The 22,216-nt window shown below is 36.8% G+C and overlaps 7 protein-coding genes and 2 long non-coding RNA genes across 20 annotated transcripts; 6 read left to right on the forward strand and 3 right to left on the reverse strand.

Moving 5' to 3' along the window:
• Window positions 1–1,179: 1,179 nt before the first annotated feature.
• Window positions 1,180–3,483, reverse strand: AT5G66595 (uncharacterized protein; the record flags this gene model as incomplete). The annotated part of the gene is made up of 2 exons (NM_001345774.1): window positions 1,180–1,478; window positions 3,392–3,483. The coding sequence occupies 2 exons, from the start codon at window positions 3,481–3,483 to the stop codon at window positions 1,205–1,207; spliced, it is 366 nt and encodes a 121-aa protein (NP_001330791.1). The 3' UTR covers window positions 1,180–1,204.
• Window positions 1,361–1,564, forward strand: AT5G09635. The gene has a single exon (NR_143226.1). It is a non-coding gene; the product is annotated as an other RNA (long non-coding RNA).
• A 4-nt stretch (window positions 3,484–3,487) lies between the features above and the next one.
• AT5G66607 (uncharacterized protein) lies at window positions 3,488–3,813 on the reverse strand (the record flags this gene model as incomplete). Its single annotated transcript, NM_001126040.2, has 1 exon — window positions 3,488–3,813. Exon 1 carries the CDS (start codon window positions 3,599–3,601, stop codon window positions 3,488–3,490), a length of 114 nt encoding a protein of 37 aa, NP_001119512.1. The 5' UTR covers window positions 3,602–3,813.
• A 977-nt stretch (window positions 3,814–4,790) lies between these two features.
• Window positions 4,791–8,033, forward strand: DAR7 (DA1-related protein 7). Of its 3 annotated transcripts, NM_126059.5 has the most exons (11): window positions 4,791–4,936; window positions 5,277–5,330; window positions 5,402–5,946; window positions 6,039–6,159; window positions 6,274–6,351; window positions 6,477–6,581; window positions 6,695–6,907; window positions 6,991–7,053; window positions 7,141–7,259; window positions 7,344–7,402; window positions 7,484–8,033. In NM_126059.5, the coding sequence occupies exons 2-11, from the start codon at window positions 5,280–5,282 to the stop codon at window positions 7,810–7,812; spliced, it is 1,683 nt and encodes a 560-aa protein (NP_201462.2). In that variant the 5' UTR covers window positions 4,791–4,936; window positions 5,277–5,279; the 3' UTR covers window positions 7,813–8,033. The 3 variants fall into 3 exon arrangements, with proteins under 3 accessions (NP_201462.2, NP_001190637.1, NP_001331414.1); NM_001203708.1 differs by having other exon boundaries at window positions 4,831–4,936; window positions 7,344–7,839; NM_001345787.1 differs by having other exon boundaries at window positions 4,837–4,936; window positions 5,277–5,946; window positions 7,484–7,974.
• Window positions 8,034–8,274: 241 nt separating this feature from the next.
• Window positions 8,275–8,640, reverse strand: AT5G09645. Its single transcript, NR_143227.1, has one exon. It is a non-coding gene; the product is annotated as an other RNA (long non-coding RNA).
• Window positions 8,468–12,387, forward strand: DAR6 (DA1-related protein 6; the record flags this gene model as incomplete). Of its 4 annotated transcripts, none has more annotated exons than NM_001345788.1 (11): window positions 8,468–8,682; window positions 9,253–9,336; window positions 9,443–10,224; window positions 10,318–10,450; window positions 10,552–10,623; window positions 10,698–10,796; window positions 10,937–11,149; window positions 11,231–11,293; window positions 11,381–11,446; window positions 11,577–11,635; window positions 11,738–12,136. In NM_001345788.1, the coding sequence occupies 9 exons, from the start codon at window positions 9,295–9,297 to the stop codon at window positions 11,625–11,627; spliced, it is 1,521 nt and encodes a 506-aa protein (NP_001330142.1). The 4 variants fall into 4 exon arrangements, with proteins under 4 accessions (NP_001330142.1, NP_001330144.1, NP_201463.1 ...); NM_001345789.1 differs by having other exon boundaries at window positions 8,630–8,682; window positions 11,381–11,499; window positions 11,738–12,387; NM_126060.1 differs by having other exon boundaries at window positions 8,642–8,682; window positions 9,253–9,280; window positions 11,381–11,499; window positions 11,738–12,063.
• A 317-nt stretch (window positions 12,388–12,704) lies between these two features.
• Window positions 12,705–15,979, forward strand: DAR5 (DA1-related protein 5). Its single transcript, NM_126061.3, has 10 exons — window positions 12,705–13,422; window positions 13,506–13,893; window positions 13,987–14,119; window positions 14,229–14,300; window positions 14,375–14,473; window positions 14,626–14,829; window positions 14,917–14,979; window positions 15,060–15,178; window positions 15,267–15,325; window positions 15,423–15,979. Exons 1-10 carry the CDS (start codon window positions 12,777–12,779, stop codon window positions 15,746–15,748), a joined length of 2,109 nt encoding a protein of 702 aa, NP_201464.2. The 5' UTR covers window positions 12,705–12,776; the 3' UTR covers window positions 15,749–15,979.
• A 284-nt stretch (window positions 15,980–16,263) lies between these two features.
• On the forward strand, window positions 16,264–18,359 carry AT5G66631 (Tetratricopeptide repeat (TPR)-like superfamily protein; the record flags this gene model as incomplete). Its single annotated transcript, NM_001126041.2, has 1 exon — window positions 16,264–18,359. The coding sequence occupies one exon, from the start codon at window positions 16,264–16,266 to the stop codon at window positions 18,247–18,249; it is 1,986 nt and encodes a 661-aa protein (NP_001119513.1). The 3' UTR covers window positions 18,250–18,359.
• Window positions 18,360–19,407: 1,048 nt separating this feature from the next.
• DAR3 (DA1-related protein 3) lies at window positions 19,408–22,091 on the forward strand. Of its 7 annotated transcripts, none has more exons than NM_001345792.1 (9): window positions 19,408–19,711; window positions 19,824–20,110; window positions 20,208–20,301; window positions 20,371–20,451; window positions 20,554–20,673; window positions 20,753–20,965; window positions 21,044–21,106; window positions 21,196–21,373; window positions 21,455–22,091. In NM_001345792.1, the coding sequence occupies exons 1-9, from the start codon at window positions 19,670–19,672 to the stop codon at window positions 21,820–21,822; spliced, it is 1,446 nt and encodes a 481-aa protein (NP_001331698.1). In that variant the 5' UTR covers window positions 19,408–19,669; the 3' UTR covers window positions 21,823–22,091. The 7 variants fall into 7 exon arrangements, with proteins under 7 accessions (NP_001331698.1, NP_001331695.1, NP_001331699.1 ...); NM_001345793.1 differs by having other exon boundaries at window positions 19,438–19,711; window positions 20,205–20,301; window positions 21,455–21,994; NM_001345794.1 differs by having other exon boundaries at window positions 19,441–19,711; window positions 20,205–20,301; window positions 21,196–21,314; window positions 21,408–21,924.
• Window positions 22,092–22,216: the final 125 nt, after the last annotated feature.

Raw genomic sequence — 22,216 nt, forward strand, 5'->3', positions numbered from 1 at the left:
GTAGTATACTATAACGTTACGTATCCGATCCGATTTTGGTTTTGAAATCTTTGATTTTTATTATTATTTGGAACTGGGCCTGCATCTGCATGTATATGAATATTTTGCGAGTGTTTTAAGTTTGATGAGTAATGGTAAGAGTTTAACAAAGAGAGTATTGGTAATGGTAAACTAACATATACGTACCTTGTTTTTGGAGCTTATCACTAATCACCTCGAATTGTGAATAACGTCGGACATATATTCACGATATCCGAGATATGTTATCTTAGCCATATTCAAGAAATGCGATTGTTTTTAAACTTTGTCGGATTGATGTCATTTACTTTTGTGGATTTATATCCAGAGGAAATACAAAATGAGGGGGTTTTGACATCAGCAGAGCCTCTGGTTCTTGGGCCTTTGGTGCTGGGGCCTTTTGGGTCTTTAGAATCCATCGTCACAATTCAAGCCTCATTAGTCATTTCTGTACAGAAAAAGCCTAAACGTCCTACGCAATGTTCATTTCATTTTTAACAAGAAAACTATTATCCCAAAAAACTTACATTAATATTTTTCATCGTCACAATTTAAATTCAAATGTGGAAAATCCAGGATCCTAGTGATTTAAAATCGTAATAACATAAGAATCACTGTCAGTACGATTTATCTACTCATTGATCGCGATGGACCAACTTAGTCAGTACACGTATCTTTCTATCCTTTCTACTCATATTTTATAATCTTAGTAAAAATTGATTGTATCCTTATAATATGTTATTCTCCTTTTGTCGTAATATTCGATGGCAATGTATGTATATAGAAAATAAACATGAGTCAAATCTCTCAAAAATAAAATACAGAATTACAACAATATAAAGAATTGTTTTTGAAGAAAGTTTCTAAGAACTCGACTGTGCCGGCTCACATAATTAACTAAACTTTATATATTCATAACTTTCTCGTTGGACTCATAAACAAGATTTTTAAAATTTAACGCTTAAGAAGCAGAACAGCTACATTCCGTCGGTCAATTATCGAAGTCTATGCAAAAACAAAAGACGAGAAATACTCATTTGATCGAATCCAAAATATGAACGTATTCGAATTCAGTATATGGTTTAACTTATACAAGGAGTTCGAAATTATTCCAAAGGCAAAGTGAAGATAGATTGAAATTACGATTAAAAAAAAAAAAAAAAAAGTTATCGAACAAAGATGAGAATTAGACATGGAAGCAAGAGAACAAGAGCCTGAGACAAGACTTGAGCGAGTTTCCAAATGACTCACTCGTCTTCTTCATCTTCATCTTCATGACCTTTTTGTTCTTGAACCACTTCCTCTGTTTCTTGGCCGACAAGATTTCTTCATCGTCGTAGCCCTTGAACGTGTAGCTTCTGAGATATTTCTGTCTGTTGGATCTGTAGACGTCAGGGCTTATGAATCTAACGTAATCTCCTGGTGATTGAAAAGGTACGTCATTTGCACTCATCTCCACTCTGTTTGTGTTTTGAACATCTTTGATCATCATTTTTGTGATGTGTACTATTTTTTTTGTTTTGTCGACGATCCTCTATTAATTCTCTCTACCTTTATATATCGTAGCCTGTTGACAAAAGAAAATGATTATAAACTGTCCTTTTGAAGATTGAGAATTAGTCACTGTGTTGTTAATACGACTTTGTAAGTTGGTACAGCGTAGGATAATTGTTTTAATTCAGTTTTATTCATTTTTATTATTTCGTACACGTGGAGGTGTAAATGTGGGGATTATTCAAGAGAGCCATACGTCACTCGCCGACACCTATTTTATATGGGCTTAGGCCCATTGTTTTCTATATCATATACAAAGCTTTTTAAAAGTGCTAATATAGAACTCTTACCAACGAAATATACCCGAATATTATTGTTACTCTCAAAACTCACCTTACAATTATTATTTTTTGGTCGGGAGACCCCCTAATTTATTAAATAAAATTAACTCAAAACTACATAAAAAAATTAACTCAAACTCACTTTACAATGTTTTTTATTTTAAAAATATTTAAAAATATATTATATATATGTAAAACATATTGAACCTAAAACATCTTTTAAAGATTTCATATTATGGACGGGATGTTATGTCCAACAAGTTACACATATATAAATATTAACATTTTGAAACAAAAATATTATATATATTTTAAAATATAAAATAATACTTAAAAATTGAAAAATTTAAAATTAGTGGTATAAATACAAATTTTTAAAATTATATTAAAATATAAAATCAAAAGTGTTAAAAAATTATATATGTGTAAAACATATTGTAAACATCCTCCATGATGATTTGACAAAAAAAAAAAAAAGTCCTCCATGAGGATCACTATTCTCATTAATCAATAAAGAAACCTTTTTAAGAAAGTGTTAAACATATTGAACATAAAACACCTCTTAAGGACCTCATGCTATGAACGGGATGGGATGTTGTATCCAATTAGTTTACACATATTTAAAATTTAACACTTAAAAACCAAAATATTATGTATATATTAGAAAATAAAACATTTTCTGTTATGTAAAATAATACTTTAAAAATCTTAAACCTTATAATAGTAGTATAAAAATATTAATTTAAAAATATTTTTAAATAAAAACACAAGTAAAAGTTTATATGTGTAAAACATATTGTGAAAACAATTTACTTTTTAAACAAATTGTGAAAATCTTGTGATAATCAAAAGTATTATGTATATTTAAAAATAAAATATTTTATATAAATTATTACTTAAAAATCAAAAACAAAGTTTAAATAGTGGTATAAAATACAAATAAAAAATTAAGTGTTAAAAATTTATATGTGTAAAATATATTAAACCTAAAACACCTCTGAAGGACCTCATATTATGGACGGGATGATGTATCTAATAGTTTACACATATTGAAAATTTAACACTAAAAAATCTATTAAAAACAAAAATCAAAACAATTTACTTAAAAATATATTTGTGAAAACCTTGTGATAATCAAAAGTATTATGTATATTTTTTAAAAATAAAATATTTTATCTAAATTGTTACTTAAAAATCAAAAATAAAGTTTAAATATTGATATAAAATACAAATAAAAAAATTAAGTGTTAAAAATTTATATGTGTAAAACATATTAAACCTAAAACACCTCTGAAAGACCTCATATTATGGACGGGATGATGTATCCAATAGTTTACACATATTGAAAATTTAACACTAAAAACTCTATTAAAAACAAAAATCAAAACAATTTACTTAAAAATATATTTGTGAAATCTTTGTGATTAGTTTTAAATCAGAAAAATAAGAAGTGGAAAACATAAAATCTTTTTGTTCCTTTTTTAAAAATCAAAATCATTATCTTTATTAAAAAGAAAAAGGGTAGTAAAGTAATATACCTAGAAGTCTGTGATATCCTCAGGCGGCGACTCGTGCTTGTTCTGAAACTTGAAACCACAAACGAGAGCGTCTTGGTGTTTTCCTTCGCCATCCTCTTATTTCCTCGTTGTCTCCGGTGAAAGCATCTCGGTGGCTAGATCATTATCCGGTGAACTGAAATCGATCTTGTTTTTTACTGTAGACGACGGTGGATTGATGGAGATTATCATTCAATCAATGAAACGATGATATGCTTTTCGGCTCCGATCAGTCTTAAATCTTACGGATGTTACAGAGATCATCATCATCGGCTTCTACTTGGATCATCGTCGTCGGCTTCTACTTGGATCATCATCATCGATCGGAATCCACAGAGTTTATGTATAAAGAGAGAGTTTTGATTTGTCTCTAAAAGAAGAAGATGAAAAAGGGTGAAATAGAGAGAGTTTTGATTTGTCTCTCAAGGAAGAATTAGAAGAAGCGTTGTTGAGACTGCGTAATTAAGAGACCTAGTTTTTATTTATAAGGAAAGAGGTTCAAAAGAAAAAAGGAAATTGGTAATCACAATTAACGGTCACATAAGATTTGACCCCAAAAAAAAATAACGGTCACATGAGATTTCCTTTTTTCCTTGGATGGCTTTTCATGGGTTTGTTTTCTTTGTTTGTTACGTGAGAGAATCTGATGACTTTAAGTAAAGTGAAGAATTCACTCATTGCATGATCCGATCATAAAAAAACAGAGATGGAGTTGATGATTCGATCCTCAAAAGTATACTAACCACAACACTGTCTTCTTTCATCAAAACTAGAGAGTAGCCGAAAAATGAAAACTTTATTGATTACAATCTGACTTTCTGCCTCCAATTGGTTAATCCTCTCTACTAGCAATTCATCTTTCTCATTCTTTAGCTTCTCTAACTCCTCAACTGCAGCTAACCGTTGCTTGTTTAAGATAAGGATATCTAAAATACACAACAATACATTCGGGTGAGTTAACTTTCACATATGAAACCGAAACCAACCTCAACCAAATTTCTTTACTTTTTTGAGCTTCTATAAAGAGGTTCCATATGTCCTTATGTTTTGCTTCTTTTATAATAGAAGATTGTGCAAGACTTTCCTGTGAACTAAACCAGTTACATTCTGCTAGAAAAATCAGGAAGTAGTAGTATACTTCAAAACCAAAGAAGAGTAACCTGAGAATCATCAAACTCTTCATGCCCTTCTGATCTTGAATCAAAAATAATACAGTTCAATTATAGAGAAGCAAAATCAATCTTTGCAGCACAAATCAGCAAGATTGAAAAAGGTTCACTTGTAACTTCTGTAAACCAAAATTATTGTTAATTGACTTTAATTAAGATATACGTCACGTGGCAAAACCAGCTGGACCACAAGTGTTTTTTTAATTGACTTTCTTGTCCATGTGCCTGCGTTTACTCCTCTTTCTCAAATCTTTCCTCATTTGCTCACTCCCATTCTCCAGTTGTGGAAACCCCCCAAAGACATGGCATTTGAACCTTTTGAGTCATCATCAGCGTATTCATTCACACGACGATTTAGGTCAGCATTTATCTTCTTTAATTCTTACTTTCACTTGATCCTTTTTATCTCTCCGCGTCGTTAATTGTGAAAGTGGAGAGCTTTACATAATTCCCCAAAGTAAAAAGCTTCGAATTTTAATTCTCATAACAAATTTCACAACAGGTCAGCCTCTAATTTGGGGAATTCTAGAAAACCCTAGTGGAAAATTTTACCAATTTGATTCTTTTAAGTATACAAGATGACAAGTTTTGCTTCTTCTGCTTGGTGCTGTAAAAATTTCTAAGTTTAGATTTAACTTTGTGTAAATGCTTGGCTTGTTAAGTTAATTTTTGTTTTTCTTCTAATCCTTTGGTTTCAGAGAATGTGGTGTTTGTCCTGCTTTAAACCTTCCACTAAACATGATCCCTCTGAGGTAATTCAATTTATTTGGCTCTCTCTTGGTTTCGTGAAGATTGCTTAACTTTTGACCTCTGAAACTTGCAGGATCGTTTTGAAGAAGAAACAAATATCGTTACAGGTATTTCTCTGTATGAAGATGTCATCTTACGTCAGAGAAGATCAGAAGCTGATCAGATAGAATGGGCTATTCAAGATAGCTTCAACCCGCAAGAAACTTCTCGTTGTCGTCAGCGAGAGGAGGATGATCAGATAGCGCGTGGTTTGCAATATGTGGAAGAAACTGAGCTTGATAAATCAGTTGTGGACGAAGAAGATCAGCAGCTTTCTAAGATTGTTGAGGAGAGTTTGAAGGAGAAAGGCAAAAGTAAGCAATTTGAAGATGATCAAGTGGAAAATGATGAACAGCAAGCTCTGATGGTTCAGGAGAGTCTATACATGGTGGAGCTTTCTGCTCAACTTGAAGAAGATAAAAACATTTCAACAATACCTCCGCTGAATGAAGATGCGCAGCTTCAGAAGGTTATTTGGGAAAGCGCGAAGGGTAAAGGCCAAATAGAGCATTTCAAAGATCCAGTGGAAGAAGATGGAAATCTTCCAAGGGTAGATCTCAACGTTAACCATCCTCATAGGTAAGTGTTTGTCTATTACTTTGGCGGTTTCCTTGCATGCTTTATTACAAGATAGAAATGTCCTGACCTGGTTAAGATTATTTCACTTGTAGCATATGTGATGGTTGCAAATCTGCGATTGAATATGGAAGATCTGTTCATGCCTTGGGTGTTAATTGGCATCCTGAATGTTTCTGTTGTCGTTATTGCGACAAACCAATCGCTATGCACGAGGTTTAGAACCGTATATGAAAGCTTCCTTTTTTATAGTGATTGGTACTTTAATATACTAATTGAGTTGCTCATTATGTTTTCTGATGCAACATCTAACTCCTGAGGGCTACTTAGTTTTCAAACACAAAAGGGAGGTGTCATATAACCTGCTACGAGCGTAGTCACCCAAACTGCCATGTCTGCAAAAAGAAGGTAACTTCCCATTGGGGTCTATGAGTTGAAAGTTAAATAATTGGTATCTTATAACAGTTTACGACTTATGTATAATCTGTTGTACTTTTCCTGGCGATGATGGATCTTAATGTAATTGTATTCAGTTTCCTGGTAGAAAGTATAAAGAACATCCCTTCTGGAAGGAAAAGTACTGCCCTTTTCATGAAGTTGATGGAACTCCCAAGTGTTGCAGTTGTGAAAGATTAGAGGTGGGTTTACTTTCACTTCAATATGAATATTGGCAAATGAGCATGAGATAAAGAATCAACCGCCATTTCAAAAGAAGAAGTAAAGCTTTCTCATGATTTTTTTTTGTTTGCAGCCCTGGGGAACGAAGTATGTAATGCTTGCTGACAATCGGTGGCTATGCGTAAAATGTATGGAATGCGCGGTTATGGATACTTATGAGTGCCAACCATTGCACTTTGAAATCCGTGAATTCTTCGGAAGCTTAAACATGAAGGTTGAGAAAGAATTCCCTCTTCTTTTGGTGGAGAAAGAAGCGCTGAAAAAAGCTGAGGCGCAAGAAAAGATCGTGAGTACATTTTTTGAACTGAAAATTCCTTATCTCTCTATTTCTCTTTCACTCATATGTTTTGTGAGTTTCAAAACAAGCAGGACAATCAGCATGGGGTTGTAACCAGAGGTATTTGCCTGTCTGAAGGGCAGATTGTCAATAGTGTAAGAGCTTATAGGGGGTAACACTTACTTGAGACTAAAACTAGATTGGATTCATGACTTTAACTCTGCTCTGGTCCACATATACAGGTCTTTAAAAAGCCAACCATGGGGCCAAACGGCGAGCTAGTAAGCTTGGGTACAGAACCTCAAAAGGTTGTTGGTGGATGTGAGGTCACTGCAATTCTCATCCTATATGGACTTCCTAGGTACAATAATCTTTTTTAAGCTCATCTCATCCTTCTAAGTAATCTCACGCAAATAGACTAAATCAAATCTCTTTTCGGACACAGGTTACTAACTGGATATATCTTGGCTCATGAGATGATGCATGCTTGGCTTAGACTCAATGGTACTACTAGTACCCAATTTGTATTTGCCAATCAATATGGAGAGAGCTCTCAACTAAAAGTGCTATTTGGTTTGATCACAGGTTATAGGAATCTTAAGTTAGAGCTGGAAGAAGGAATATGCCAAGTGCTAGGCCACATGTGGTTGGAGTCACAGACATACTCCAGTTCTGCAGCTGCATCATCAGCTTCTTCTTCTTCGAGGACTCCAGCTGCTAATGCATCAAAGAAAGGTGCTCAATCTGATTACGAGAAGAAACTGGTGGAATTTTGCAAGGATCAGATAGAAACAGACGATTCACCGGTCTACGGTGTTGGATTCAGGAAAGTTAACCAGATGGTCTCAGACTCCAGCCTCCATAAAATCCTGAAAAGTATTCAACACTGGACGAAACCAGATTCAAATCTTTGAAGCACCTAATATAGGACAAATCGAAACATACCTCTCTAGAACATATATATACAAACGCACACTTATGTCTGGTTTTTCTTTCTGGATCCAAAATACAACTATAACAGAAAAATAGACATGAGCACGTCCAATTATATAACTTTCTATTTTCAGCACAATATCATTTCATAGTACAATTATGACAAATTAAGACATTGCATGTGTGCTGCTACATAAGTTTCAATATCGAAAAACTATGTTTCACACTTTCTTAATTTAATTTCCAGTAGTTGCATTGTCATTTTCACAAAATTAACCCTTTTACTTATATCATATTTTGAAACTTTCTTATATTTTTTTAATGAATGATAGTTAGTAAGTGGCTAAATGCTATAAATATTTTCTTTTATTTATTTATCATGATTCTTATTGGATGTTGTTGACAAGAAAACTAGTACTATTTGATTGGATACAGTATTTCGCATTAAGGAGCTGAAACGGCAACGTTTCAAGAGGGAGGGAAATAACTAATTAAAATCGTCTCGAAAGGGTAAACAATTACGAAACTGCCACCAAGAAATGTGCTTGCGGCACGTGTGCAAAAAAACAGCTGGTCTTTCGCTTTGGACCACAAAAAGTAAGTGTGTGTGTGTGTTTCTCTTTCTTCTCCACACGCCTTGCATTCTACTACTTTCTTTTTCTTTTCTTCTCTCAAAAAGACCAATTCAACACAGTAGCTGCTCAATGGTCTTTCGAAACTTCTCGAAATTCTCGTGGAAGACCTCGCGAACTTTCCACTTGAGGAAAAGAATCGGAAACCGGTTTGGGCTACAACGAGACCCAAAAAGACATGGCCTCTGATTACTATTCATCTGACGATGAAGGGTTTGGGTAAGTGTTGACTTTTTTTAATAATTATCTCAATTTCGGTCGAGTCGTTAGTTATTAACTTTGACGGCTCGGAAAAAGAATAATCCTTTGTAAAAGGTTCATCCATCATTAATGTGTCGTCGTTCAGAACCGTGTCTGCACAAAAATTGGGGAATTTTAGAAAAACACATGTGAACACTTTTTATCATTATAGTCTCTGCATTCTACTTTCAGCTCAAATTCGTCCAAGGTTAGATCATGTCCCGTTTCAGATATTTTCAATCTTCTGTAGACATAGATTCTTCTTTCTTTTGTTTCATACTAAGCTGTGTTTCATACCTGTATCAGGTTGTTGTTGTTGTCTTTGTGTCTGTCTTGTTCTTTATCTAATGTCGATGTCTTAGTTTGCTGAGATGATCGTCAACATGTTTCCTAACTATGCTGTGAACTTTCTTAACCTAGTTTTCGTTTATTTGATTATAGTTCAAGCATTTTGCCTTTCTGATGTAAATTGAGATGTTTGGCTTGGAAAAGTGAAATCTTTTAATGTTCTCCCGATCCTTGGGTTCTCAATGATTGATTCGTTTGCAGGGAAAAGGTTGGTCTGATCGGTGAAAAGGTTGGTTTTCGAAGATGTGGTGCGTCCCCTGCTGCTTCAAGCCCTCCACTTCTGAGGTAAATATGATATGTTTGGTTGTTTCTTTTGTCTCAGCAAAGTTTGGTTCCAAGTTTGTCTTTTTCCCTTTCTAGACTTTAACTTTTGGGGTCTGAAAACATGTAGGATCGTTTTGAAGCAGAAACTATTCACGTCATAGAAGTTTCACAGCATGAAGCTGACATTCAGAAAGCTAAACAGCGTTCTTTGGCCACTCATGAAGCTGAAAAGCTTGATTTGGCCACTCATGAAGCTGAACAGCTTGATTTGGCCATTCAAGAATTTTCTCGTCAAGAGGAGGAGGAGGAAAGAAGGCGCACCAGAGAGTTAGAAAACGATGCGCAGATAGCAAATGTTCTTCAACACGAGGAAAGAGAAAGGCTGATCAATAAGAAAACTGCATTGGAAGACGAAGAAGACGAGCTGCTTGCTAGGACTTTAGAGGAGAGTTTAAAGGAGAACAACAGAAGAAAAATGTTTGAAGAACAAGTGAACAAGGATGAACAGCTTGCTCTGATTGTTCAGGAGAGTCTGAACATGGAAGAGTATCCTATTCGACTTGAAGAATATAAAAGTATATCTCGTAGAGCTCCGTTGGATGTAGATGAGCAGTTTGCTAAGGCTGTTAAGGAGAGTTTGAAGAACAAAGGTAAAGGAAAGCAATTTGAAGATGAACAAGTGAAGAAGGATGAGCAGCTTGCTTTGATTGTTCAGGAGAGTCTAAACATGGTAGAGTCTCCTCCTCGACTTGAAGAAAATAACAACATTTCCACTAGAGCTCCTGTGGATGAAGATGAGCAGCTTGCAAAGGCTGTTGAAGAGAGTTTGAAGGGGAAGGGTCAAATAAAGCAATCAAAAGATGAGGTGGAAGGAGATGGAATGCTCCTAGAGTTGAATCCTCCTCCTAGGTAAGCTTATGCGTTTATTGCTAATTTTCTTGTATTCATTATCTCAACTCTTAAGTATGTCCACACCTGGTTAAAGAATCTTTTGACTTGTAGCTTGTGTGGTGGTTGCAACTTTGCGGTTGAACATGGAGGATCTGTGAATATCTTGGGTGTTCTTTGGCATCCTGGATGTTTCTGTTGTCGTGCTTGTCACAAACCAATTGCTATCCACGATATCGAAAACCATGTATGGAACTGTTTTTTTTTGGTATATTAATATACTCCTTGACATGTTCGTTTTGTTTTTTTTGTTTGATGCAAAACCTAAATTCTTGATAACTATCTTAGGTTTCAAACTCAAGAGGCAAGTTTCACAAATCGTGCTATGAACGGTACTGCTATGTCTGCAAAGAGAAGAAGGTATACCATTTTAGGATTCTCAGTAGTAATTTGTCATGGTGTCGATGAATGTAACTGTAACTGTATTCTTTCAGATGAAAACGTACAATAATCATCCGTTTTGGGAGGAAAGATACTGCCCTGTTCATGAAGCTGATGGAACTCCCAAATGCTGCAGTTGCGAAAGGTTAGAGGTGAGTTTACCTTTCAAACAACAAAACACGGCAACGGGGAATGATATGAGATCCAGAATCAACCACCATATTGAATAAGAGAAGGAAACCATAATCTTCGGGTTTAAGTTTCTTAGGATCTTGGCAAATTTTCTTTGCAGCCTAGGGAATCAAACTATGTAATGCTTGCTGATGGTCGATGGCTATGCCTCGAATGTATGAATTCTGCCGTTATGGATTCTGATGAATGCCAGCCTTTGCACTTTGACATGCGTGATTTCTTCGAAGGCTTAAACATGAAGATTGAGAAAGAATTTCCTTTTCTTTTGGTGGAAAAACAAGCGCTGAATAAAGCTGAGAAGGAAGAGAAAATTGTGAGTACATTAGTTATTTGAAACTTCCATCTTTCTCTCTCTCTCTCACTCATATGTTTTATAAAAAATTTACACAAGCAGGACTATCAGTATGAGGTGGTAACCAGAGGTATTTGCCTATCTGAAGAGCAGATTGTCGATAGTGTAAGACTTTATCTTGGGTAACACTTACTTCAGACTAAAACCAGATTAGATTCATGACTGTAACTCTGGTCTGGTCCACATATACAGGTCTCCCAAAGGCCAGTCAGGGGGCCAAACAACAAGCTAGTAGGCATGGCTACAGAATCTCAAAAGGTAACTCGTGAGTGCGAGGTCACTGCAATTCTCATCCTATATGGACTTCCTAGGTACTTTTACATCTCTTCCACCTCATCTCCCAACTGAGTACTCTCTTGGCTCAAAATCAATCTATGTTGAAACACAGGTTACTAACAGGATATATTTTGGCTCACGAGATGATGCATGCTTATCTTAGACTCAATGGTACGTAAATGGTCAAATATCCAACATTTGTAACGATGATGATCATGACCAAGAATTGTGAGGGAGAGGTCTCTAAGCGTTTTTGGTTTGATTTGATTACAGGACATAGGAACCTGAACAACATTTTGGAAGAAGGAATATGCCAAGTTCTAGGTCACCTGTGGTTGGATTCTCAGACATACGCCACTGCTGATGCTACTGCAGATGCATCATCATCAGCTTCTTCTTCTTCCCGCACTCCTCCAGCTGCTAGTGCGTCAAAGAAAGGTGAGTGGTCTGATTTCGACAAGAAACTGGTGGAGTTTTGCAAGAATCAGATAGAAACAGACGATTCACCGGTCTACGGTCTTGGATTCAGGACAGTTAACGAGATGGTGACAAACTCCAGCCTCCAGGAAACCCTGAAAGAGATTCTTCGCCAGAGGTAAAGACGATCCCAGATTCAAAGTTTTGAATTTGCCATACAAGACACGTCGACACATACATACATACCATATACACATATATATATATATATATATATATATATAGATTCAGAACAATGTTTTCAAGCTATCACCAAGTACCCTTTTTTTCTTGTCCGGCGTTTCCTTCTTTGGTGTGTTTTTGATTTTGGGAATGCTGCTTCTTTGTTTTTGTTGTGTGTAAACCCTTTTTCATCTTAATCCCGTAAAGTTGGAAACCTTTGGAGGATTCTGCGTTCAGCAAATGTATCTTCGTTCGGATTAAACTCCTTAGTGAAACTATTTCTTGCGTTGCTAATTATTCGTTACAGGTCCGTTATAAATCATTCCCCAGGGAAATAGTTTTATGCATTTTTGTTCAACATTTTAGAGACCACCATGAACTACATATTAAATTACTCTAATAAAATGATATATCCTGTTGCAAAATCATTTATTATCTGGGTGTTAATTATTTTTGTTTCCCTTTTTACGCAATTGCCAAGGCAAGAACGAAGGTATTTTCTACAAGTAAAGTAGTAAACAAATACAGGCCCCACGGAGAGGCAGTGGTACGTACGTACGTTGTTCTTTTTTGTTTTACACGCGTTTTACTATCGACAATCAGTTGACCATTTCGGTTCTAGTTTCTCTCTCGCTCAATTTGTGAGAGCTCTTGAAGAAGGAAAAACAATACCATGCCGATCTCGGATGTCGCTTCTTTGGTTGGAGGTGCTGCTTTGGGAGCTCCACTTTCTGAGATATTTAAACTGGTAATTGAAGAGGCCAAGAAAGTGAAGGACTTTAAACCATTATCCCAGGATCTCGCTTCGACGATGGAGAGATTGGTTCCGATTTTCAACGAGATCGACATGATGCAACAAGGATCGAACCGAGGTACGAGTGAGCTAAAGGTTCTGACCGAAACGATGGAACGAGCTGGGGAAATGGTTCATAAGTGTTCACGCATCCAGTGGTACAGTATCGCCAAGAAAGCTTTATATACCAGAGAAATAAAAGCAATCAATCAGGATTTTCTCAAGTTCTGTCAGATTGAGTTACAGCTTATTCAGCATAGGAACCAGTTGCAATATATGCGTTCCATGGGCATGGCAAGCGTGAGTACGAAAGCCGACCTACTGAGTGATATTGGGAATGAATTTTCCAAGCTTTGTCTAGTGGCTCAGCCCGAAGTAGTTACTAAATTTTGGTTGAAGAGGCCATTAATGGAGTTAAAGAAGATGCTTTTTGAAGACGGAGTGGTTACCGTCGTGGTCTCTGCTCCTTATGCCCTCGGGAAGACCACGTTGGTTACAAAGCTTTGCCATGATGCAGATGTTAAGGGTATTACCGTATACCCAAAATCTTGGTTTCCCCTTTTTTTATTGGAATAAGAGCATGTTTCTCATGTCGTCTACTTTTGGCAGAAAAATTCAAGCAGATCTTCTTTATCTCTGTGTCAAAATTCCCTAACGTGAGGCTCATCGGACACAAGTTACTCGAGCACATTGGTTGTAAAGCAAATGAATATGAGAATGACTTAGATGCAATGCTCTACATTCAACAACTGCTGAAGCAACTTGGACGAAATGGGTCTATATTGTTGGTTTTAGATGATGTTTGGGCTGAGGAAGAGTCCTTGCTACAAAAGTTTCTGATTCAGCTACCTGATTACAAGATTTTGGTGACTTCTCGGTTTGAGTTCACAAGTTTTGGTCCCACTTTTCATTTGAAACCCTTGATAGATGACGAGGTCGAATGCAGAGATGAGATAGAAGAAAATGAAAAGCTTCCAGAGGTGAATCCTCCTCTTAGGTAAGCTTATGCGTCTATTGCTAATTTTCTTGCATTCTTTATCTCAATTCTTAAGTATGCCCACACTTGGTTAAAGTATCTTTTGACTTGTAGCATGTGTGGTGGTTGCAACTCTGCGGTTAAACATGAAGAATCTGTGAATATTTTGGGTGTTCTTTGGCATCCTGGATGCTTCTGCTGTCGTTCTTGTGACAAACCAATTGCTATTCATGAGCTCGAGAACCATGTACGGAAATGTTCTTCTTTTGACAATTGTTTGGTATATTAATTTACTCCTTGACATGTTATTTTTTTTTTGTTTGATCCAAAACCTAAATTCTTGATAACTCTCTTAGGTTTCAAACTCAAGAGGCAAGTTTCACAAATCCTGCTATGAACGGTACTGCTATGTCTGCAAAGAGAAGAAGGTATACCATTTTAGGATTCTCAGTAGTAAGTTGTCACGGTGTCGATGAATGTAACTGTAACTGTATTCTTTCAGATGAAAACGTACAATATTCATCCGTTTTGGGAGGAAAGATACTGCCCTGTTCATGAAGCTGATGGAACTCCCAAATGCTGCAGTTGCGAAAGGTTAGAGGTGAGTTTACCTTTCAAACAACAAAACACGGGAAAGGGGAATGATATGAGATGAATAATCAGCCACCATATCGTTAAAACTTAAAAGAAGGAAACTAGCTAGATAATCCCACTGGTTTGAGTTCTTATGATCTTGGCTAATTTTCTTTGCAGCCTAGGGGAACAAAGTATGGAAAGCTTAGTGATGGTCGATGGCTATGCCTAGAATGTGGGAAATCCGCTATGGATTCTGATGAATGCCAGCCTTTGTACTTTGACATGCGTGATTTCTTCGAAAGCTTAAACATGAAGATTGAGAAAGAATTTCCTTTAATTTTGGTGCGGAAAGAACTGCTCAATAAAAAGGAAGAGAAAATTGTGTGTACAGTTCCAAGCTAAAACTTCCATATATATATATCTCTCTCTCTCTCCACTAATCGTTTCGTAAGTGTTTTACACAAGCAGGACAATCATTATGAGGTGTTAATCAGAGCTTATTGCATGTCTGAACAGAAGATCATGACATATGTAAGAAGCTATATTTTACCCCCTTAAGATTCTAATACTAGATTGGAATGCATGACTTCAACACTGGTCCACATATACAGGTCTCAGAGGAGCCAAGGACGGGTCAGAACAAGCAGCTTATAGACATGGATACGGAACCTCAAGGGGTTGTTCATGAGTGCAAGGTCACTGCAATTCTCATCCTATATGGACTTCCTAGGTAATGTAACATCTCCTTCCAACTCATCTCCCCCTTCTAAGTACTCTCCTGCGCCGATAGACTAAATAAAATCTGAGTTCAAACACAGATTGCTAACAGGATATATCTTGGCTCACGAGATGATGCATGCTTGGCTTAGACTCAATGGTACGTAATTGGTCAAATATCCAACATTTGTAACGATGATGATCATGACCAAGAAACGTGAGGGAGAGGTCTCTAAGCGTTTTTGGTTTGATTACAGGACATATGAACCTGAACAACATTTTGGAAGAAGGAATATGCCAAGTGCTAGGTCACCTGTGGTTGGAGTCTCAGACATACGCCACTGCTGATACTACTGCAGATGCAGCATCAGCTTCTTCTTCTTCTTCCCGCACTCCTCCAGCTGCTAGTGCCTCAAAGAAAGGTGAGTGGTCTGATTTCGACAAGAAACTGGTGGAGTTTTGCAAGAATCAGATAGAAACAGACGAATCACCGGTCTACGGTCTTGGATTCAGGACAGTTAACGAGATGGTGACAAACTCCAGCCTCCAGGAAACCCTCAAGGAGATTCTTCGCCGGAGGTAAAGACGATCCCAGATTCAAAGTTATGAATTGCCATACAAGACACGTCGACACATACATACCAATACCATATACATATAGTCATATATATACAGAGCCATGTTTTCAAGCTATCACTTTTTTTCGGCGTTTCCTTCTTTTGGTGTGTTCTTTTATTTATTTTGGGATTGCTGCTTCTATGTTGCTGTGTGTAAACTGTTTCTTCTTCGTTTTCCCGTAAAGTTGGAACCTTTAGAGGACCTTGCGTTAAGCAGTTCTATCCTCTCGGATTCAGTTCTTGCGGCGTATCCATTCCCGCTTAAAATAAAGCAAGTGTTTTTAGTTTTTTTCCCCGGTTCCCTTGTTAATTTTCCGGTCAAATTGTTTTACACAGTCAAATCTTTCTGTGTCCATTCCTCTTTTGTGTCGTTTCATTGAAGCACACCACATGTTCGACCATTTGTCCCAACCACGAGATTCTTCATAACCATTTGGTTTCTTAATTCTTTTTTTCATTTTGATTGTCACTGTGATTTCAGATGTTTTCTATCATCTTCTCGAACCCTGTCAAGCCTTTTAACTCCGTAATTATCCATCAAATTCGATTCTTTTCCCGTGACCCATTCCCCAACAAAGTCCAGCACTACCTTTACAGAGCAAACCTCATCGACTCTATCCGTCTTAGCCTCCGCTCCCCAACAACCTCAGACAGGACACTAGCTTCTCTTCTAAACCACCGTCTTCTCGATTCCTTTGTCGTCAAAAACGCTTTACGCTCATCTCCTTCTGTGTCTTCTGCTTGGTCTATCTTCAAAACTCTTAGTCACAAAAGCCCTCGCTTTTCTTTTGAAACTGAGACACTTCACGCCTTTGCCACTGTTCTTGCAAAGTTTCAGCGATCTTCAGAGCTTAACTCTCTAATTGGAGTTGTCAATGCTTGGAAATTCAGGAATGTTCATTTCAGCTTTATGAATCTCTTGAACTTGTATGCAACTGCTGGTGATTTCGACTCGGTTCTTAAGACGTGGGACGAGTATAGATGCTCAGGAGAGGAGAAGAAAGGCTGCACTGAGTCTTATAACATTGTGATGCAAGTTTACATGACTTTAGGTAAAGACTCTGAGGCTGTACAGACTTTTGATCAGATAATCAACGAAGGAGGGATTCCTAATTCAAGAACATTCACTATTATGATTGAGCATCTTGTGAAATTGGGGAATCTTGATGCAGCCATGAAGATTTTTGAGACCTTGCCTTTGATGAGGATTACGCGGACTCTGAAGCATTATTCGGTTTTGGTTGAAGCCTTTGTTGATGCACAACGGTTTGATGAAGTCAAGACTCTGATTGCTGAGATGAAATCTGATGGGAAGTTCCCTAGTAGACGCATGCTTGAGCCCCTGAAACGCATGAGGGAGGCTGGTTTTGAACATGAAACAGAGGAGTTTTTGAGAGAAATGTTGCCGGATGAGAGGATCAAGGACATTTCTATGTATTCTATGGATAATCCCAGCGATAGCGAAGACGAAGGAGACGAGTACAAAGATGATGTTAATGAAGCTCAAGTTAAGTTGAAGCCATGGCTGGATCCAAAAGCTTTAGCAACTTCGTTAAAGAAGTGGAGCTCTGATGCAGTCACTGCTTTGGAAGAAGCTAACTTCGTTTGGACAAATCTATTGGTCTGCAAGATGCTAAGAAACTTCAGAGCACCTGAAACAGCATGGAGTTTCTTCTGCTGGGTGGCGATTCAACCAGGATTCACCCACGACGCCTATACGATTGAGAGAATGATGGCTATGTTAGCACGCAATGGCCAAGTTGAACTGGTCGATAAGCTCATCTCGAAAGTGAGAATCGAAGGGATCAAATTACCATTCAGCACCATCAGGCTGATCATTGATCTCTACGGAATTTCAAAGAAACCGGAAGCAGCCATCAAGGTTTTCAACGAAGACAGAACACTCTGCGGTTCGATATCTGATTTCAACCTCATGCTGTTGTACTCATCCCTCTTGAGAACATTAACAAAATGCAAGAGAAACGCAGAGGCTTTAGAAACGCTAGAAGATATGATGTTGACAGGAGTTTCTCCTGATATCCAGACGTTCTCGGGTTTAATGTACCACTTTGCATTGCAGGGAGAGATTCAAACAGTTGAGAGACTTTTCTCAATGGTGAGACAGATTGGTCTTGAACCTGATCCGTACATGTTAAAGCTTCTAGTTCAAGCGTATTGCAGATGCGAAAGATCAGTGCTTGCTTACAGAGTGTTCCAAGACATGAAAGATTCGAATCTGATGCCTGACAGAGAGACGAAAGAGCTGCTTGTTAAGAGTTTGTGGAGAGAAGAGAAGCGAAAAGAAGCGGCTGCGGTTGAAGAGAGCTACGAGGAAGAGAATGATAACAAGAATAGTAGTAACGTTTTGCGTTTGGCGTTGAAGGGTCATGTGTGGACCATTAGTTCTACAGACATTTCTCGAGTCTACAATCTCTACCGCGATTGTGTTCTGAAAACTTCGACTTGACAACATTTATTCTAAGTTTCGTTTTTATTGGGCCCAATGATCGTTAAAGGCCCATAGAGTCTGTTGCTGATATATTATCTTAAAGCTGGTTGGTAAATTAATGGGTCAACGCCATTCAAACTAGGCAAACAAGAATATACAACCGTGCCTCACACGCTCTCATATCTTTTCTTTGATCGTTGATAGTTACTTTTTGGTCAGTATTCGGACTTTGACTATGAGAACCACGTGAATGGCCCATTCAAATAGGTGTAAGTGTAACATCTTTTTATCCTTTTTTTAATTAGGATCATACTAAATTAATAACAAGAATCATAAATTCCATTGGCAATATTTGCGAAAACATATAAATTGGCAATCAAATCATTTGTTTTTGAAAATCAGATAGTCAAAATATTCTATACTGTATATTGAATTTTGCAACCGAAATCATTTACACTATAAATCGATTTTTCTTTGGTTTCAACCATAGAAGATTATCTAAAACCGATCCAGGGATTATGTTCGAAATAAAATAAAATATAAACCATCATCATCTCAAAAGAAAAATACTATAGTAAGCCTAAAAGTGAAAAAATCACACCTAGCCACTAGCATATAAAGAAACAAAAACATTTTCATATATTACCAAATGTTGAGAGCACATGGGAGCTGTTATATTATATTATTATTATTTGACGTTGACCACTTGACCATCTAAATGAAATGGGATGAATCTCTCTACGCGGTACCTAAAAAAAATCCAAAAAAGTAACTTTAACCCAACTTTACAAAATTTATATTTTCTCCAACTTTACAAATTAATTATTTTTACAAAAAAATATGTTAATTATATTATTTCTCTATAATTGTGTACGGTCGCCTCCGTAGAATTTATTCATTAGAGTAGCCAAAAGTAAATATTTTTAACTTTTTAGAAAGAAAAAAAATTAAGCCTTAAACTGTGTAAATTTCGCAAATCTACTTTTACATAAGAAACCTTAGTATTTTAGTGTTCTACTGATATGGTACTTTAGGAATATACTGATATGACTGACATTCTATTTGATTTTATCCTACGGCCTGACAAATCTGAAACTCTATACATTCTCTGCAAATGTTGTGCCTTTATTTAACATTTTTATAATATAGTTTTTCTTTTCTCTTTCCCTTGTATATAAAACCTTATAAGAAAAGCTAGGCCACTAGTGCGCTATTCTCCCTCCTCTCTGCTCCCCTAGTATCTCTCTCTGTCTCTCCCTCTCGAGATTAATTCAAACATGAAAAGCAAATTGGCTCTAATATTTCAGGAAATTTCTTAAACATTTCATTGAAACTTTGGCGAAGTTTCCATTTAGAGTAAAGCAAAGAATTAGATTTAATTTGGTGTTTCTTTGGCCTTTTTTCCCCCTTTGAACGGTGGAGAAGTGAATTTAAGAGTATGTCGTGTTGCTTCTCCTGCTTCAAACATGATCCATCTAAGGTTTTTAGATTCGTTTTCTTTGCTTATATTACAAGTCTTTTAATTTGAAAAGTCCTGGTCCATATTTTGATTTCTAGGCTTACCTATGTATAACTTTTAATTGGCAAGCCAGGATCCTTTAAATACCGCCTTGGTAATTTCACGGTATGAAGAAGAAGATCGCATGGTACGTCGGAAAAGACAAGAAGAAGATGAAAAGATTGAGATTGAAAGGGTTAAGGAAGAAAGTTTGAAGCTAGCTAAGCAGGCGGAAGAAAAGAGAAGATTAGAAGAGTCGAAGGAGCAAGGCAAAAGAATACAAGTGGACGATGATCAGCTTGCAAAGACTACTTCTAAAGATAAGGGACAAATTAATCATTCCAAAGATGTAGTGGAAGAAGATGTGAATCCTCCTCCTAGGTAAAGCTATATCCTATATATATGTGTTCCACTGCGCAATTTTGTATTTAGAGATTTTTGGCTCAAATCAAGTATTGTTTTACTTTACTTGTAGCAGTATTGATGGCAAATCTGAGATTGGAGATGGAACATCTGTCAATCCTCGATGTTTATGTTGTTTTCATTGCCACAGACCATTTGTTATGCACGAGGTCTAAAACCATACATACAACTTGCAAACTCCTTTGTCTTGTTGTTTTCTGATGTATATAACTCCTTAGATTTTGAAGAAGGGAAAATTTCACATAGATTGCTACAAGGAGTACTACCGTAATCGCAACTGCTATGTTTGCCAACAAAAGGTAAATAAATTCTCATTAATTAGTTTGGTTTTACAGATTGTAGTAAAGTGAACAGAATTGGTTTATTTATGACTTAATGAATGTGAAATACAACTCTTTCAGATTCCTGTAAATGCGGAAGGTATAAGAAAGTTCAGTGAGCATCCGTTCTGGAAGGAGAAATACTGTCCTATTCATGATGAGGATGGAACTGCCAAGTGTTGCAGCTGTGAAAGATTAGAGGTACTAATATAATATTTGATCGAGTTTAGTTATAAACAGAGAAGAAAAAGCCTTGTGGCTTATGACTTGTGATTTGCAGCCTAGGGGAACGAACTATGTAATGCTTGGTGATTTCCGGTGGCTATGTATAGAGTGTATGGGATCAGCGGTTATGGATACTAACGAAGTCCAGCCTTTGCACTTTGAAATCCGTGAATTCTTCGAAGGCTTGTTCTTGAAGGTTGACAAAGAATTTGCTCTGCTTCTTGTCGAGAAACAAGCGCTTAATAAAGCTGAGGAAGAAGAGAAGATCGTGAGTATATTTAGAAAACACATCCCTCATCACTTTGTAACTCATCTTTGTTTCTCATATTTATGTCAATACAAACAGGACTACCATCGTGCAGCCGTAACCAGAGGTCTTTGCATGTCTGAAGAGCAAATTGTCCCAAGTGTAAGGCCAATCAATATACACACTTTCAGAGACTAAGAGCAATAATGTCTAACTAGATTTTCACTTTGGCTCCACTTCTATATATACAGATAATAAAAGGGCCACGGATGGGACCGGACAATCAGCTAATAACAGACATAGTTACAGAGTCTCAAAGAGTGAGTGGATTCGAGGTTACAGGGATTCTCATCATATATGGACTTCCTAGGTTACTAACAGGATATATCTTGGCTCACGAGATGATGCATGCTTGGCTTAGACTCAATGGTACGTATTAACTATGATTTCTCATCACCAAGAGACATGGAGAGAGTACCTCTTTTATTTTTTTTGTGATTTTGATCACAGGTTATAAGAATCTTAAGTTAGAGCTTGAAGAAGGATTATGTCAAGCGTTAGGTCTCAGATGGTTGGAGTCTCAGACATTTGCATCTACTGATGCTGCTGCTGCTGCTGCTGTAGCTTCTTCCTCTTCTTTTTCTTCTTCCACTGCTCCTCCAGCCGCTATCACGTCAAAGAAAAGTGACGACTGGTCTATTTTCGAGAAGAAGCTCGTAGAGTTTTGCATGAATCAGATCAAAGAGGATGATTCACCGGTCTACGGTCTCGGATTCAAACAAGTTTACGAGATGATGGTCTCAAATAACTACAACATTAAGGATACCCTTAAAGATATCGTTAGCGCTTCCAACGCTACACCAGATTCAACGGTTTGAATCAGCCCATACATTATACCAACAATACCTTCTGAAGAAAAAAGAAGAAAATCATAATAATTAATTGATTCCCATTTGTAAAAATAAAAAGAAAGGATTTCCCGTAAAAAAATAAGGAAATCAAAATCATATTTTTCTTGAATTGCAGTTTTTTTGGTCAAAAAAATATACGACAGTTTTTTGTAGTTGTCGGCCGACATTTATCAAAACAAACATATCTCACAAGGACAACAGAAAGTGGAGAAAGATTTACAAAAGGTTTTGGCTCGAAAATTGAAATGTCTTAACAAGTTGGGAAAAGAAAAAAGTTGGACCAGAAAAGAACTTGACAAGGTTGATTTTTCATTTTTGAAGAGAGCGATAGTTTGGACTACTACTATATAGTATGAGAGAT

Source organism: Arabidopsis thaliana, chromosome 5 (genome assembly GCF_000001735.4).
Source record: "Arabidopsis thaliana chromosome 5, partial sequence".
NCBI lineage: Eukaryota > Viridiplantae > Streptophyta > Magnoliopsida > Brassicales > Brassicaceae > Arabidopsis > Arabidopsis thaliana.